This window comes from Phocoena phocoena, chromosome 21, assembly GCF_963924675.1.
Source record: "Phocoena phocoena chromosome 21, mPhoPho1.1, whole genome shotgun sequence".
NCBI lineage: Eukaryota > Metazoa > Chordata > Mammalia > Artiodactyla > Phocoenidae > Phocoena > Phocoena phocoena.
In genome coordinates, this window is record NC_089239.1 from 6747027 (window position 1) to 6764359 (window position 17333).

At 38.8% G+C, this 17333-nt stretch overlaps 1 protein-coding gene across 2 annotated transcripts in view; it reads left to right on the top strand.

The window, feature by feature from the left end:
- NSD3 (nuclear receptor binding SET domain protein 3) overlaps nucleotides 1-17333 on the top strand; it is a 103992-nt gene that overhangs the window by 33204 nt on the left and 53455 nt on the right. The window contains exons 2-4 of one of the 2 annotated variants that reach the window (XM_065899780.1): nucleotides 2116-2834; nucleotides 11318-11389; nucleotides 11756-11918. In XM_065899780.1, the coding sequence (XP_065755852.1) occupies nucleotides 2160-2834; nucleotides 11318-11389; nucleotides 11756-11918 (910 nt within the window). In that variant the 5' untranslated portion in view covers nucleotides 2116-2159. Of the gene's footprint in view, nucleotides 1-2115; nucleotides 2835-11317; nucleotides 11390-11755; nucleotides 11919-17333 lie in introns of those variants that run through there. The other variant, XM_065899779.1, reaches the window with a different exon arrangement.

The following is a 17333-nucleotide window of genomic DNA, read 5'->3' on the forward strand; positions in this document are numbered from 1 at the left end:
ATAGGGGTTTAAGCAAGACACCTAACCCCTCTGAAACACACTTTCTTTACCTAGGAGACAGGAGTCAGATACCTTGCAGAGTTGTTTTGAGGATTAAATGAGATACATATAAAGTGCTTGGCCCAGAGTAGATGCTAAAAAAGCGGGAGTGCTCTCTCACACCCCATGCCCCCCATGCCTCACTCCACTATAGAGCAGTAAGGGCAGTTTGATTTCCTATATGCTCGCATATTCATTGTTTGCAATTTTAGAACTTCTAAAATTCTTTCCATTTGCTAAGAGCAGAATAAACAACAGCTGTTTAATTGGATACACCTTGGAAAGTGTTGTCAGCTTTTGTTTCCTTCTTCCCTTTGCTGTTCTGGGTTACTTGCTTTATCATTATGGTAAATCCTACTAGAACCAAGATGGTGGACATTATTAGTTGGTCATGGAATGGAACTGGACTGTAGCTTCAGAATCCTCTTCCCAGTATTCCAGCAGCTACAGTCAATTCATCAGACTTGATACAGTAGTGAAATCCTCTCAGCCTTAGAGGTTTTTAGAAGAAATGTTTATAGGATTTTCAAAATAATATCTGGGCAGTCCATTAATCCTCTGTCTCAAGATGTGAGACTGTCAAACCTTATGACAAAGCAGAGTGGTCTTAGAGCATTTCCTAACAGATGCTTATCCATATTATAACCTTGTTACACAGTGTGGGCATTTTCAGACACCTTCTAGAGAAGGCACAATAATTGTGAGCGTATAATGCGGTGACCCAACCAGGAGTGTGCATCAGTGTGAGTTGGAATGTGGCCTTAAAATACTCATGCTCTAGGCCTCACCCCAGATTTACTGAATCAGAGTCATCAGTATATAGATCTTGACATGTGCCTTTTGTAAAAGTAAAGATGATTCTGCTGTACATACCACTGATTAAAAACAAGTAGATACTGGCAAGAGTATAGGAAATCAGGCACCCCCTCACACTACTGGTATGAGTATAAATTGATATAGTACAGCCTATAAAACAGTTTTGCGGTATCTATCAAAATTCAGATCTGTCCTGGAAGAATACATATATGCATAAAGATACAGTTTCAAGGTTTCCTGTAAACCTGTTTATAATACCAAACAGTTGTGAGCAACTCAATGATTGTCAGTATGCAAATGGTTAAACATGTTAGGGTAGATTACACCGTTGTTTACTGTGCAACCACTGAAAGAGTGGAGTATGTATGAGAGTGATCTGTACATGCTGATGTAGAAAGATATCTAGGACATACTTTAAGTTGAATAAGCAAGTCACAGAATAAACTATTTTAAACATTTTGTGTATAAATATGTAGAGAAATATTTGGAAGAGTACCCACTAAAGTATTTACAGTGGTTATCCATGACTTAGGAGAATGGGAATGGTGGAGTGGGAGAGGATTTGGCCTTTTAATTTTTGTATTTAAAATATTTACAATAAGATTTTATTATTTTTGTAATAACAGAACCACTGGATAAAATATGAATGATTTAAGGAAAGCACACATGGAACCTAATTTGTATGTGTCAGGACACTGCTTATTTTGCAATTTACAGTTTTAACTGAGACTTATAATCTCTAATTTAGGAAACAGAAAGGAATGTCAAAACTGTTTTGCATGATGGCAAAGAGGATAAAATTTTGTTACTCAAGTTATTGTGAAAGTAATTGAGTTTCAAACAGATAAGCAATTTTTTTTTTTTTTTTTGTGGTACGCGGGCCTCTCACTGTCGTGGCCTCTCCCGTTGCGGAGCACAGGCTCCGGACACGCAGGCTCAGCGGCCATGGCTCACGGGCCCAGCCGCTCCGCGGCATGTGGGATCCTCCCAGATCGGGGCACGAACCCGTGTCCCCTGCATCGGCAGGCGGACTCTCAACCACTGCGCCACCAGGGAAGCCCACAGATAAGCATTTAAGATAAAAAGTATTTGCTCTATGTCAGAATTATATTGACTACCTGTTTTAAAATTTTAGTTTGTGCAAATCTGGATATGAAAATTGGATTCAGAATATTTTACTTTAATCCTTTTGCAGTTGATTAGCCTCTAGTCTTTGAGGATGTTAACTAACACCTTTTAATCTCTCTTTTAAAACTTTAGGCCCGATGAGAGAAAGGGAAAGTTAAGGATGCTGGAGCAGAACAATGGATTTCTCTTTCTCTTTCATGCAAGGGATCATGGGAAACACAATTCAGCAACCACCTCAACTCATTGACTCCGCCAACATCCGTCAGGAGGATGCCTTTGATAACAACAGTGACATTGTTGAAGATGGTGGCCAGACACCATACGAAGCTACCTTGCAGCAAGGCTTTCAGTACCCACCTACAACAGAAGATCTTCCTCCACTCACGAATGGCTACCCATCATCAATCAGCATGTACGAAACTCAAACCAAATACCAGTCCTATAACCAGTATCCCAATGGGTCGGCCAATGGCTTTGGTGCAGTTAGAAACTTTAGCCCCACTGACTATTACCATTCAGAAATTCCAAACACAAGACCACATGAAATTCTGGAAAAACCTTCTCCTCCACAGCCACCACCTCCTCCTTCAGTACCACAGACTGTGATTCCAAAGAAGACTGGCTCACCTGAAATTAAACTAAAAATAACCAAAACTATCCAGAATGGCAGGGAATTGTTTGAGTCTTCCCTTTGTGGAGACCTTTTAAATGAAGTACAGGCAAGTGAGCACACAAAGTCAAAGCATGAAAGCAGAAAAGAAAAGAGGAAAAAAAGCAACAAGCACGATTCATCTAGATCTGAAGAGCGCAAGTCACACAAAATCCCCAGATTAGAACCAGAGGAACAAAATGTAAGTTGAAACATCTTTTTGAAAAAATTTGTAATATTTCACATTTACTGGAAGTCCAAGAGACCTTTTTCAGTTTTTATCTCTCCAAATATAAATATTTCTGATAACTTCTTTCATCTGATCCCTAGCATGGAGCTTGGGATGTTATGATAGGTGGTAAGTAAATATTTGCTGAATAAATGAATGGACATCATCTGAGTAAAGAAATATTTTAGAAACATGTGACACTAAAAATCTTGCCTCCTATGTTTCTTTAATAGCCTCACTTAATTTTGCTCGTAATAAACTGGTTTCTGCGAAATTGATTTATTTTTAGTGAGGAGTATGGACCTAGAGTGTGTCATACAGAGTGAAGTAAATCAGAAAGAGAAAAACAAATACCGTATGCTAGCACATATATATGGAATCTTAAAAAAAAAAAGAAAGTTATGAAGAACCTAGGGGCAGGACGGGAATAAAGATGCAGACGTAGAGAATGGACTTGAGGACATGGAGAGGGGTAAGGGTAAGCTGGGACGAAGTGAGAGAGTGGCATAGACATATATACACTACCAAATGTAAAATAGATAGCTAGTGGGAAGCAGCCGCATAGCACAGGGAGATCAGCTTGGTTCTTTGTGACCACTTAGAGGGGTGGGATAAGGAGGGTGGGAGGGAGATGCAAGAGGGAAGGGATGTGGGAAAATATGTATACATATAGCTGATTCACTTTGTTACACAGCAGAAACTAACACAGCACTGTAAAGCAATTATACTCCAATAAAGATGTTAAAAAAACCCAACCAACCAACCAAAAAAAAAACTCCTGGTTTCTGAAGATGAAGAGGAAGGGCAGAGAAAGATGGTTAATGATATTGGTTTTCCATTGTTCCAGACCAACTTTTGCTAGTAGAGCTTAGATTTAACCCTCATTACTAGTGTGTTTGCCACAAAATAACCTGAAGTAAATAAAGGAACTCTTTTTATAAAATCAGAGTTAGTATTCATACATATTCACTAAATCTTCAGGTAGAGGTTTTATAAAAGTCATTCTTTAATGGTAACTTAAGATGCATGCTGCTAATTTCTTTTTAACATCTCTGAGGTTTCAGTATTAATTTTCTTAATCAGAAAAGTATGTAACAAATCAATGCTAGCTTGAATGAAGAGTTTTTAGTTAGTATTCTAATACATGGTGTTACTTGAAGATGTCCCCAGACATTGATTTGGGAAGAAATGAATATCTATGAATTTTTGTGACAGTTGTATGCTTTTCTGTCTGCTGTACCTGAATAAGTTAATTTATCATCTTCTGTTTTAAGTAATGTTTACATCTTACCAACTCGCCTTTTCCTTGGCAGCTGGGTTCCACTACTTCACACAACTCAAATGTGGTGTTTTTCTGGAGTAAAGGTCATACTGGTTCGAGGCTCTCACAAGTCTCAGTGTGATATTTCAGTATGTTTTTCTCATTTTTCTCTAGTTTTCTTATTTATTCATTTAACAAATATCAACTGAGTACCTAATGTGTGCTAGACGCTCTTCTAAGGATTGAAAGTCGGGCAGTGAATGAAAAGTAAAGATGCCTACTTTCAGGGTGCTAATATTCTACTAAGAAGAGGCAGAAAATACACACATACGTATGTAAATGAGTCTAAGTTTAGATAGTGGTAGGTGCTATGAAGAAAATAAAACTGGGTGATGAGATAAAGAGTAATTGCGGACACTAGTAGTTCTTCCATCTTAGTTCTGCAGCTGTAAAATGAAGGCTTTGAAACTAAGTGGTTTCTGGAATGCCTTTGAATTTCTTATGTCATTTATTAAATGCCCCCCACAGAACTTAGCTCACATAGTATCTTACACTGTTTATTAAATGAATGAATCAGTGGAAGGAGAGAAGTTAACTTTTTACTCTCCAGAGACTTCCCCTGTAGCAGTTCTTTCATGGACCTGCAGTGAAAAGACATGTGATGCGCTATGATCCTTAGCAATCACGAAAATGCATAAAACCTGCATTTCCTTTAGCTTAGGTCCTAAGAAGCATCTTGCTGGCCCGTCTTGCTTCTGCTCTAGAGAATCTGGCAAATAGGAGAATATCCAATTTTATTTATTAGGCTAGACTTCTTGCCTTTATTGGTAAAAATATTAAATTATATAGTTTAAAATATGTCACAAAATAGAAATAGGGCTGGAAGCAGAGGCAGGAGAAGATAGTCTGTTCATTTTTTGTATCCACTCTTTGTTTTATTGGAATCTAGGAAAAAAATTCAGTGCAGTGATGTGATATTTCTAGTAGTCACTTTTCAGTGAGATTTTAAAGCCAGTTCTGTCTTTGTTGGATGTCTGCTATGTCTGGCCGTTTATATCACTTAAACCTTCAGTTAACTGTTATATCCAGGAATTAGAATGGTTAGATGTAATTTAAGAGTTTTAGTTCATTTTCCTTTTTAGTAAATCATGTGGGGCATAATTTAATATTTCATTATTTAGGATCTTACAGTATCTTGGGGTAAAGGAATGTCACTTTGACTGAAGGTATAGATGTGTTAAGTGGCATTGATTGCACTAAATGTTACCAAGACCATTGCCTGAAAGTTGAGCTTTGGGGGAAAATCCAGGGGTTTTTCTTTCAAAGAAATACAGTGAAAAGCTAAGCTCTGGTTAGTTGAATTTGATTAATTAAACTTTTATCACACATGGGAGGCAGTTATAAGCTTAAGAGATGGTGCCATAAAAGTGATGCTCCATTCTGACAGTAGAGCTTTGGGCTGGAGCCCCCAAAGGCCCTGCTTGTTGTTAGTGCCGTGTCTCTGCTAAGCCATGCGGACAAGGGATGTGCCCAAATCAACCTGTTTTTTGTAGCTGTGTATGTGTTTAATGGGGTTTTCTTAACCTGAACAACATCCCTTTTGCTTTCTTCAGGACAGTTGTTCTTAAGTGCTTTAATTTTTGATGCTCTTGTGCCTCCTGGTTGTCACTGGGGGTCCAACGCCCTTGGTGTTCAGCATTGTAGCAGGCGTAGAAGGGAAAGAAGCCCACGTAAGAGTTTGCCCACACCACGAGACAGCTCCCCTCCCCCAGATGCTTGAGGGAAGCATAGTGAGAACTGTGTGCCTGGGATGACTGTCCTCAAGCTGGGTTTGCAGATATATAGATAGATACAGCTATAGCTATAGATATATGGATATAGATGTAGACTTCTTCATTAAAACTCGCGCATAGGTTCTTTTCTGAGACAAACAAAGCAAACAGAATCTCATCTAAAAGAATACACTTCAAGATTTCACTTCTTTTTTCTTTCCTTTTTTCTTCATATTTGATCTACAAGTATTTCCTCCCAATTCTGAGCTGTTTGGCCTTCTAAAGAGTGGCTGTTCTTTGGAACAACCTAAGTATATCTTCTCAACAATGAAAATGTGTCCAAACATCCAGGCAGCAGGAGACCTGAGATCACTACTGAAATTGTGTATTTTGTAAAGCTGCTTTAAGCTGTTTTCTCTCCCACCAAATTAGAAACATGTGGAAATGTTTCTGCATTTCTTCCTCCTTGGCAGGTGTAATGCCTCAGGCATGTGAGTGTAGGCCCTATTCAAACATTGGTCTTCTACTAGCACTTTGGTGGGCTTATCCACTAAGGCCAGTCTCATTAACTCTTAGCTTGCCATTTTCACTTATAAAAAGCCAGATGGCTGGTTTGGTCCCATTAGCAGTAAGTTAGAGGTTATATTTGGTTCTCCAGCCTCAGAGTGTTAGGTCTTAGAATTCTTAGAAACTGTTCATATGCATTGTGAACTTACAGTTATTCAGAAAGTAAAAGAAAAATGCACGAACAATTTACGGACTTCACATTTTTCTTTCTGCCTTAAAAGATGACATAAGTTTTTGGTTCTTTTAGAGAATATGATTTTACTTAATGTTTTGAAAACTATTAAGGATTTTGAATTCTGCCAGATTTGATGAGTATTATTCATCCTGATAAATCTCTTGGGTTTTAATTTTAAAAAGACCAATTTTTTTTTTTTTTTCTTTGTCTACACCACACGACTTGTGGGATCTTAGTTCCCTGACCAGGGACTGAACCTGGGCCCTCAGCAGTGAAAGCACCGAGTCCTAACCACTGGACTGCCAGGCAATTCCCCCTAATTTTTTTTGTTTTTTACGTTATTTTTGGTTGCTTTGGGTCTTCCTTGCTGCACTCGGGCTTTCTCTAGGTGCGGCGAATGGGGGGGGCTACTCTTTGTTCAGGTGCGCGGGCTTCTCATTGCAGTGGCTTCTCTTGTTGTGGTGCGTGGGCTTCAGTAGTTGTAGCATGCAGGCTCAGTAATTGTGGCTTCCGGGCTCTTGAGCACTGGCTCAGTAGTTGTGGCGCACGGGCTTAGTTGCTCCACGGCATGTGGGATCTTCCCGGACCAGGGCTCGAACCCATGTCCCCTGCATTGGCAGGCAGATTCTTAACCACTGTGCCACCAGGGAAGCCCTCATTTAAAATTAAGATAACTTGGGCTTCCCTGGTGGTGCAGGGGTTGAGAATCCGCCTGCCAATGTAAGGGGCACGGGTTCGAGCCCTGGTCTGGGAAGATCCCACATGCCGTGGAGCAACTAAGCCTGTGCATCCCAACTACTGAGCCTGCGCTCTAGAGCCTGCGTGCCACAACTACTGAAGCCCGCGTGCCTAGAGCCCGTGCTCGGCAACAAGAGAAGCCACCGCAATGAGAAGCCCGCGCACCGCAATGAAGAATAGCCCCGGCTCGCCACAACTAGAGAAAGCCCGCGTGCAGCAATGAAGACCCAATGCAGCCAAAAATAAATAAATAAAATAAATAAATTTATTAAAAAAAAAATTAAGATGACTCGAACACTATGGGGAGCTCACTCACTGTCACCTTTTCTCTGATGCTTTCTCTTTCTGAAGCAGCACTACTAGTACCAAAAAAGGTGTCTTCAGTCCCTATTTGATTTTAATCTCTCTTTTTTTTTTTTTTTTTGCGGTACGTGGGCCTCTCACTGCTGCGGCCTCTCCCGTTGCGGAGCACAGGCTCTGGACGCGCAGGCTCAGCGGCCATGGCTCACGGGCCCAGCACTCCGCGGCATGTGGGATCTTCCCGGACCGGGGCACGAACCCGTGTCCCCTGTATCGGCAGGCGGACTCTCAACCACTGCGCCACCAGGGAAGCCCTGATTTTAATCTCTTTTAAGCTTATCCTTTGAACAACTGAAGGAAAATGGATTTTATACCCAGCAGTATTTTATCTGTTGGCAATTTCTGACTCCTTATTTTTCTTGACTCCTAAGCATTTGGCTTCCCTTGACCATTTCATCTTAAAAACTCCCCTTCCTAATTGGTATTTGTGATACTATGTTCTCTCTCTTTACCTTTCTTTTGAGCTCAAGTCATAGGTCTCTAAATGCCTAGTAAGTATGACTGTTTTGTTCACGCATTAGCACATTTTACCATGTATATTCCCTTTCTGTCACTGCAGCATCCTTCTTTGACTTTTTTTTCTTCTTTTATTTTTATAGTCTTGAAAGCTTAGAATAAATCTTCTTGGGCCTCTTTTTCTCCCTTGCCATTTCTTGCCTTTTAAAATGACTGTGTAAAAAAATCTCAGTTCTTTGAAAGTGATTTTAACAGTGTTTCAAGCCACCCTGGAGGAAATGTGAACAATATGGAACAAACAAAAAAATCAAAAAGAGGTAAGACATTTGAATAATAAAAAGGTTTTGGAGGAAATCCTGTCTTTAATCCAGAAAGGGAAAAATGTTACTGAGCTTCAGACGAGTTCTTAACAACAGTAGGGTTCTGTCGTTTGGCAAAGATGAGTCACTCCGTATCTATCTGCCCTCAGAGTTACAGAGATCCCTAACACCCCAGCATCAGAAGACTGAATGTGCCCAGGAGGAGGACTCGCTTTCTTGGCTCCATAGGTACTTCCCCAGGTGGTCCTGTCCTCCTGCTGTAGCTTGAGAATGAGAAGCTGAGGTGAAGGTTTAAGCTACGTTTGTGGACTGAAATGACGCTGCCAGACGGGCCTACGCAAACGTGGACCGTATTTTTATTTTTTGGCGGTACGCAGGCCTCTCACTGCTGTGGCCTCTCCCATGGCTGAGCACAGGCTCAGTGGCCACGGCTCACGGGCCCAGCTGCTCCGCGGCATGTGGGATCTTCCCGGACCGGGGCACGAACCCGCGTCCCCTGCATCAGCAGGCGGACTCTCAACCACTGCGCCACCAGGGAAGCCCTGGACCGTATTTTTAAACTGTCTCATTACACCAGAGATAAGGACAAAAATTCCCATTTGAACATAGATTTTTCTTTCCTTGCTCAGTGAGCGTGTCCTGTTGGATTAGCTAGTCATGGTGCCACCACAGACGCATCTGACAGAGCTAATTTAGTGCCCACCAACAGCTGCCACTACTTCTTTCACTTGGGCTATTTCCAATATTTTCAGTAGCCTCCTAATTAGACATTCTGCTTCCCCTCTTGCTCCCTTCCAAAATATTCTCCATGTAACAGCTAACGTGATCCTTTTAAAACAGAAATTGGCCGTGTATTACTTCTTTACCTAATCCTCTTCAGAGGCTTTCGGTGCACTTAGGATAAAACACTTAAATGTGGCTTACAAGGCCCTGGTGATATAGCCTCCTCTCCACTCCCATCTTGTAACCTCCCTCTTCCTTGGGGCAGTTAAGTCCGTTGTAATGGCTTTTTTGAAGTTTCTACCTTTGTTTAACCTCAGGGACTTCACACATGCCACTCCTCTCTGGAGTGGTCTTTCCCCCACTTTTTACTAGATTAACTCCTCCTCTTTTGATTCAGATTATACTTTCTCAGAGAGGCCTTTCCTGACCTTCATATCGTAGCTACATACAGACACACCATTATTTCTCTTTTTACATTTACATTGTATGAGTGTATGTTTGTGTTTGTTTAATGTCTGTCTCTTCTACCCAACTGTGAGCTCTTTGAGGTCAGGGATCCTATCTGTCTGTTACAACATTGTATACCCAACTTCTAGAACAGTGCCTGGAAAGTCGTAGGCACTGCTGAATGAATGAATGATACTTGGGGTTTGGCATATGAGTCTGACTTATCATTTCCTCATCGTTTTTACAGTTTCTTTTATTTAATAAAACTTTTTATAGCAGAGTCTTAAACTGCTTGAATTAATTGAATGAGAATTTTAAGTAACTTCTAGAATTAGCAATACTTTTTAAGTGGAATTAGAGCTAAGTTAATGGATATATTTCTCTTTTTTTAAGCCATCTAAACTAAATTCTGTTCTTTGACAAGAAAAGTTTTTAAACCTTTTAAATTACAAAAGTAATTTGCTTTTTACAGAAAACACAAGTAATATACAAGTATAGATCTTCCCTCACCGCTTCCCTAATCTTGTTCCTCAAAGATAACTACTCTTATCAATTTATTGTACAATGTATCACATATTTTTCAAGGTGTATACAGGCTATTTTAAAATAAAAAGTAGGAAAAAAAAGTAGGAAGATTTTGATAGATGTGGATTAGTGACATGAAATAATGTTGTAGTTACCATCCCTCTGCTTAGATTTTCTCACTTTGTGTGTTTCTGTAGGATAGGTTCCTAAAATATAATTGTTAAATTGAAGAGTGTACATATTTTGAATTTTGATAGATACTTCCAAATTGCCTCCTCAAAGGATTGTAGAAATCAATTTTTAAATAACGTATTTGTGGGGTTTATGATTAGAAAAGTAATGTGATGTTTATTATAAGCAATTTGACAAATATAGAAAAGCACATCCAAGAAAATCACTTATTCCATCACCTGGTGGTATCCTTCTCGTCTTTTTCTTCTGTACACATAAGAAATTATTTTTCCAAGATTGGAATCACACTATACAAACTGCTTTTCAATTTGCTGTTTTCAAATAACATTATATTGTTATTTTTCCGTGTCATTTAAAAATTTATATTATTCCACTATCTAGTTGTAGTACAATTTATTTAACGAATTCTGTATTTTTGGACATCTAGACTAATGTCTAATTCTAATATTTGCTCTTAAAAATAGCACTGGTGTGCTTATCTTTGTGTGTATCTATCAGTATGTGTATATATCAGTGCTTTTTCAGTATACACTTTTAGAAGTAGATCTGCAGGGTCAGAGTCTGAAAATTTAAAGCTTTTCATACATATCGCCAAATGACTCTCTGGAAGAATTCCAAGTTACATCTTACTAGCAATCTCAGAGTGCCCATTTTTCTGCACTCTGATAGGTTAAAAAAAAAATGAAAATCAACAAGTTAAGTTTTAAAAGTGATAAAGTAAGCAATGGGAGCTATAGCTGTGGTGTAGAATGGACAATGGATGTTAAGACACAGCATCACATACTATGTAAGTTGTATTTTTCCTCCTTACATTATTCAGCTAATAAATGTCCTTTATTCCCTTTGCTGTTTAGTTTTCTTTGACTCTCTGTGTGTGTCACTGTTCTTTGGTTTGCTGCCATTTTATTCTTTTCACATAGAGACCAAATGAGAGGGTTGACACTGTATCAGAAAAACCAAGAGAAGATCCAGTACTGAAAGAGGAGCTCCCGGTGAGTGGCTTTAGTGAACACTGTCTAACCAAACATGGTGTGAGAAGGTGGAAGCAGAGTGATTAAATTAGAACACACATAGCATGTATTATTACTTCAGAAGTTGTACTGAAATAAATCTTGGAGCTGGTTTAAAAGGTAGATATTTTTAGCGAATTATTTTCCTTTTCAAAACTATGACCACTTTTTAATAGATGTGAATTTTTGAGATGCCTTATCAATAATTAGACAACAGAAACCATCAGTCCTCTTTTCAATATTTGGGGTGGGGCCTATCTTCCTCCTCTCTTCTTCCCTTTTGCTAGATACCGATAGCAGGCATCAGAGAAAAGTATGAGTGAAGTTTTTTATGACCTTTTCCTACAGGTTCAGCCGATGTTACCTTCTGTTCCAACAACAGAAGTGTCTGCTGGTGTTAAGTTCCAGGTTGGCGATCTTGTTTGGTCTAAGGTGGGAACCTATCCTTGGTGGCCTTGTATGGTTTCAAGTGATCCCCAACTCGAGGTTCACACCAAAATTAACACAAGAGGTAAGAAAAGGCATAAATGGACGTTAGTAAAAAATTGTGGCAAAAAAGTGAATCTAAAATGTTGTTTATGAATATAATACATATGTGATAATATAATCTGACACCCAGACACATATCAGTATCAGTTTTTAAAGAACAGTGCAATAATTAGGTCATCTTAACTGGCAGAGAGCCTCTACAGCTGACATGGTCCTTGTTTTCCCTTAGAACACCCTATGTTTGTTTTATAATTTCTTTCACACTTATTTTTTTAAAAAACCTTAATCTGACCTCCAAAAGCAAGCAGACCGATAGGTAACGAGATGTCGTATATGAGCGTAATAGACATTTGGGCCAAGCTTTCTTTGAACATTTTTATTTCATCTTTGACTCCTGTGGGTAGTAATTTTTTACTCAGACAAGTGCTTTTCATCCTGATAAATTTTGCAAGATGCCTTTTTCCTCCTTCTTTCCATTTTTTTTGTTTTTTTGCGGGGGGTGGTTTGTTTGTTTTTAATGAAAAAAATTTTTTTTACTCCATTTTTGAATCTGTAAATTTACTGGGACATCCTTATAAATTCAATATGAAATAGAAGTATGGTTTGAAGCCAGCTACATGGCCTAGAATCCTACCTTAGGAATGTTAATAAATGTTAAGAAAACATGTATTCTAACTTTACTCCTTTTCCAGAGTTTGACCAAAACCTGTAGAATAGATTCCTGAGATTTTAGCATTTGGAATGGACTTGCTTAGTAGCCAGAGGAAGGTTGGAGTTGGGAATTTATTTCTGGATATTTGCTTTGCGAACTCACTTGTTGAGTCCCTTATTGTCTGTGACAACTTTGCACCTATTTCTTTTTTTTTTTTTTTTTTTTTAATTTAATTTTTGGCTGCATTGGGTCGTCGCTGCTGCACGCGGGCTTTCTCTAGTTGCAGTGAGCGGGGGCTACTCTTTGTTGCGGGGTGCAGGCTTCTCATTGTGGTGGCTTCTCTTGTTGCAGAGCACAGGCTCTAGGCGCGCGGGCTTCAGTAGTTGTGGCACACGGGCTTCAGTAGTTGTGGCACATGGGCCTAGTTGCTCCATGGCATGTGGGATCTTCCCGGACCAGGGCTCAAACCCATGTCCCCTGCATTGGCAGGCGGATTCTTAACCTCTGCGCCACCAGGGAAACCCTGCACCTATTTCTTTTTCTCTCATTTTAAACTTTCTGTCTTGGTCCCTGTTCACTGTTATGAGGAGAAAAAGTGTCTGGCAAGTCAGATTTGTCACGGGATCCGCCATATTTGTAACTCTTGTGCTGCCCAGCAAGAAATCCACCCAGATACAGAAGGCAATCATCTTGTCACTATAATCTGCTGATTAAAGGTTGGGGTGACTAGAAGTATCGATGGGGCAGAAGTTTAAAAAAAAAAACAACACTGTTGGGTGTCCACTCCTGTGCAAGGCACAGTGTTAAACAATTCTCTTGTAGGACTTCCCTGGCGGTCCAATGGTTAAGACTCCACGCTTCCAACGCGTGGGGCATGGGTTGGATCCCTGGTTGGGCAGCTGAGACCCCACGTGCTGCATGACGTGGCCAAAAAATAAATGAAAAAACAAACAATTCTCTTGTATATTTTCTTAAGCAGTCCTCATAGCAGCGACACTATGAAGTAGGTACCATTATCCTTACGTTTTGGATCTGTAAATAGAGTCTCAAAGAAATCTTAGTCCCTAACCTCCACTCTTACCTACTACTGTATAATAAAAGGAAAGTAATTGAATTCCCCTACTCATAATTTACAGAGACTGGGGGAGGCAGTCCTAGCCCCTTCATTTATATAGTGGGGCTGTTGGACTGTTAATCTCTTGAGTACTTTGCATATTTAATAATCTGTGATTCTTGAATGGGAGAAGAAAGGGACAAGTCTTCTTAGATAAAACAATACACAAGTCCCTATCTGGGCCTCCAGAGCACTCTAAGATATTACATCACGTGAGAGTTGTGGCTCTTCAGTTCTGTCCCCTTAGGAAGGCATCCTTTTGAGATTATATAAAGAATTTCACATTTAATTACTCTATGAAAACGTACTAATACAGCTTTTTTCCAGGGTACAGATGAAAGCATAATCTGTGCTTCATCTTGTATTCCAAAGGAAGTGTTTAAATTTATTTTATGACTTAATCTGGTCTGGTCCTCCCTACTTTAGTGCTGGAAAAACTGATTTTGTTTGTATTATTGAGGAAACCGAAATCTGAGAATTTAGGTTTGAAAAATGTACATGCTGATAACATTTTAAAATTTCTCTTTCCTGCAGTAGTTTTTAAAATAATAGCCTTCTTGAGATATCATTTGCATGCCATAAAATTCACCCTTTTAAAGCCTGCAATTTAATGATGTTTAGTACGTTTCCAGAGTTGTGTGACCAATTACCACAATCTAACTTTATCACTTCTTTCATCAGCCCAAAAAAGAAATCCCACATCCATTAGGAGTCACTTCCCATTCCCCCCTCTGCTCCCCAGCCTAAGAAGCCACTAATTACTTTTTGTCTCTATAGATTTGCCTTTTCTGGACATTTCATATAAAGCTAGTCATATAATATGTGGCCTTTTATGTCTGGTTTCTTTCACCTAGCATCATGTTTAGAGGTTCATCTGTGTTGTGGCATGTATCAGTACTTTGTCTCTTTTTATTGCCAAATAATATTTCATTGCATGGCTGTGCAGTGCAGTTTTAAATGAAGTAGTTTTTTGACTACTGAAGTAGTTTTTCTAAAAACCAGAAACACAGTATAAAACTTCATTTTGTTGATTATGTTCCACACGATACCTGTGAAACATTTTGTGTTGCTTATTATCTAAACTACTTTGTAAAATTTGTCTTGAATTTTATACAGTAATCAATGGTTTCCATACTGTTATTAGTCAGTATTGTTATTAGTCAGATTCTCAGCATTGGAAAACGTATTTAACAGTTTTCACACTTACAGATATAATTCTTTGAAGAGCACATTGAAAGATGTTTGGATCACATGTCTATTTTGTTGCATTTCATTGTTTAGATCTCATTTTAAGTGTAAAGATTAAAAATGAAATGCTCTTTCTGCTTACGACAATACAGTATATATGTTCAGAAGGCAGAGTTGCCCATAGTCTCATCCTCCAGATATGTAACAACTATTAAGAGTTTGGGAGTAATTCTGGGAATTCCCTGACAGTCCAGTGGTTAGGACTCTGTGCTCTCACTGCCAGGGCACCAAGGTTCAATCCCTGGTGGGGGAACTAAGATCCCACAAGCCTCGAGGTGCGGCCAAAAGAGAAAAAGAGTTTGGGAGTAATTCTTTTTCTCTTTGCATGTTGTAATTAATAGATATGAAAATAAAGATTTTTAACTGAGAGTTTTAAATGGTATCACATTATACCTGTTGTAACTTTTAATCCCAATATATTTTTAGAAATTTAAAACCAGACAGTTTTACCTATATTATTTTTGTTATATAAAAATGTTTCCTCCACATTTTTCTATTGGAAATTTAGCTCATTATTCAGAGACAGATGTGCTTGTTTCTCCATCTGTCAGGTCTTTGGGTTTTTATTTCACTCTTTTTTATAGCTTTCTAGCCAGCAGGAAACAAAGTGCCAACAAAGAGACAAATTGTTTGATTTGTTTCTTCTGTAGTAAGTGATTTAATGGAGGAAGAAGTTGAAAATAAAGATTAAAATGAGCTTATGTTATCTGTGAGTTTTTGTTTTCATGTTTTTAACTATAATTCAAAATCTTTTGGGATTATCTGTTTGGTTCTAAATAAGTAACTCTGACTTTTGGAAACAGATTATGTCCTATGTTCTTTTTTTTTTTTTTTTTAATAGTCCTAATAAAATTTCGTTGAGAACCAGTTAAGTCAAATCCTTTACGGAACATAGAAATACATACAATTCCAGCCCTTTCCAGTAAATGGCTGTATAACATTGGCATAGGATCCCTGAATATCCTACTCTGATTTGTACCTGTAGGAGAGAAACAGTTCTTCTACAGCTTAACAATACAGAAGTGGGGTGCTCTGACCTATTTAGGGGGAGCAGCAGTGAAGTCAGAATTGAGTATGAATAACAAAGGATTATAGATGAGTTCAGGTAGCCAAAGGAGTAGATGAATAAGTGTTTACTCTTCACATTTTGTATTTCAAACTCAGTCAAGAGAAGGCAGGGCATTATAAGATGAGACACAAATTAACCCGAGGACTTATGAGCAAAGTACACCTCTCAATTAAGTCATGCCGGGAAGTTGTAATAGGAGAGAAAATGGCCACTTTTACCTAAAACTCTACCTACCGTGAAGGCTTTTGATTCCAAATAATTGGAAGTGACATCAAAGATGAAAAGAGGGTCAAATGACTCTAAGGATTAAAGACTGACTTCTTGATGGGACCAATAGGATTGATGTAAATAACTGATCGTGATGTTCATAGAAGCACACGACAAGATAAATGAATACTGCTTGACAAGGTTTTAAGGTTTCACTACCTAGTCTTTACATGGAGATAAAAGATACTACTCAGTTTTCTGGGAAGCAGTTTTGTGCATTTTTTCATTTTGTTTTGTTTTCTAACCAAAAAAATATCTGAGGGAAAAATGATGTAACAGAAATAGAACTGAAATGATGCCTCTTCCTTTCAAAACTAAGAAACTTCATGTAAAAGTTTCGGTTTCTACCATGGTGTTAGGGTATTAGTCTGAGTTTTATAGCCTTTGCCTGAGTTTAAAATCCTATCAAACTTTCTGAGCTCTTAAACATAAATAAACAATGGCACAAATATAAAATCTTGCCAGTTTAATAACTTAAAAAGCTAAAGAAAAAAATGAAAACTGGATTGTGTTTGTATCGATAAATTGGTTAATGGATGGCAGTAGCTAAACAGCAATCTAAATAGGAATAAGAATCTTATTCAAAGTGTTCTTCTCCCTGCCTTGATGTCTTCCTGGGGTTAAATTAATTAAGGTGTTTGGTGAAGCACTGTGATCAGTCTCCTCCAGTTAAGAGAAAGTGTTTTGTTATTTTTCCCTTGGTTAGTAACTATAGTAGCTAAAAGTGCAGGAAAAGTATAGTAAGACATTTAACTAAACCAAATGGGGTCTGTTTTTTCAAGCTGGACACCCATCCAAAGGCAGATTAGCTTTCCTGTGGATGCTGACACTGTTCATGTAAAATGTTCACGAGAAAGGCAAGGCTTGCACACAGCTTGCCAGCAGTGCTTCAGATCTGAGAGGCACAAGGTTGTCCCCGGCCAGCGTGAGTCACAGAGGAATAAGCTAATCCTGGGAACTGAGCAGTGGGCTGTGTTTTAGATCCTACTGTCAGTAGCCTTTAAAGGGTCAGGCAATTGCCAATAATATTAGCTATTTTGGTGCTAAATGGAAAATAATAGGGGATTGCTCTCCACGGGAACCAACA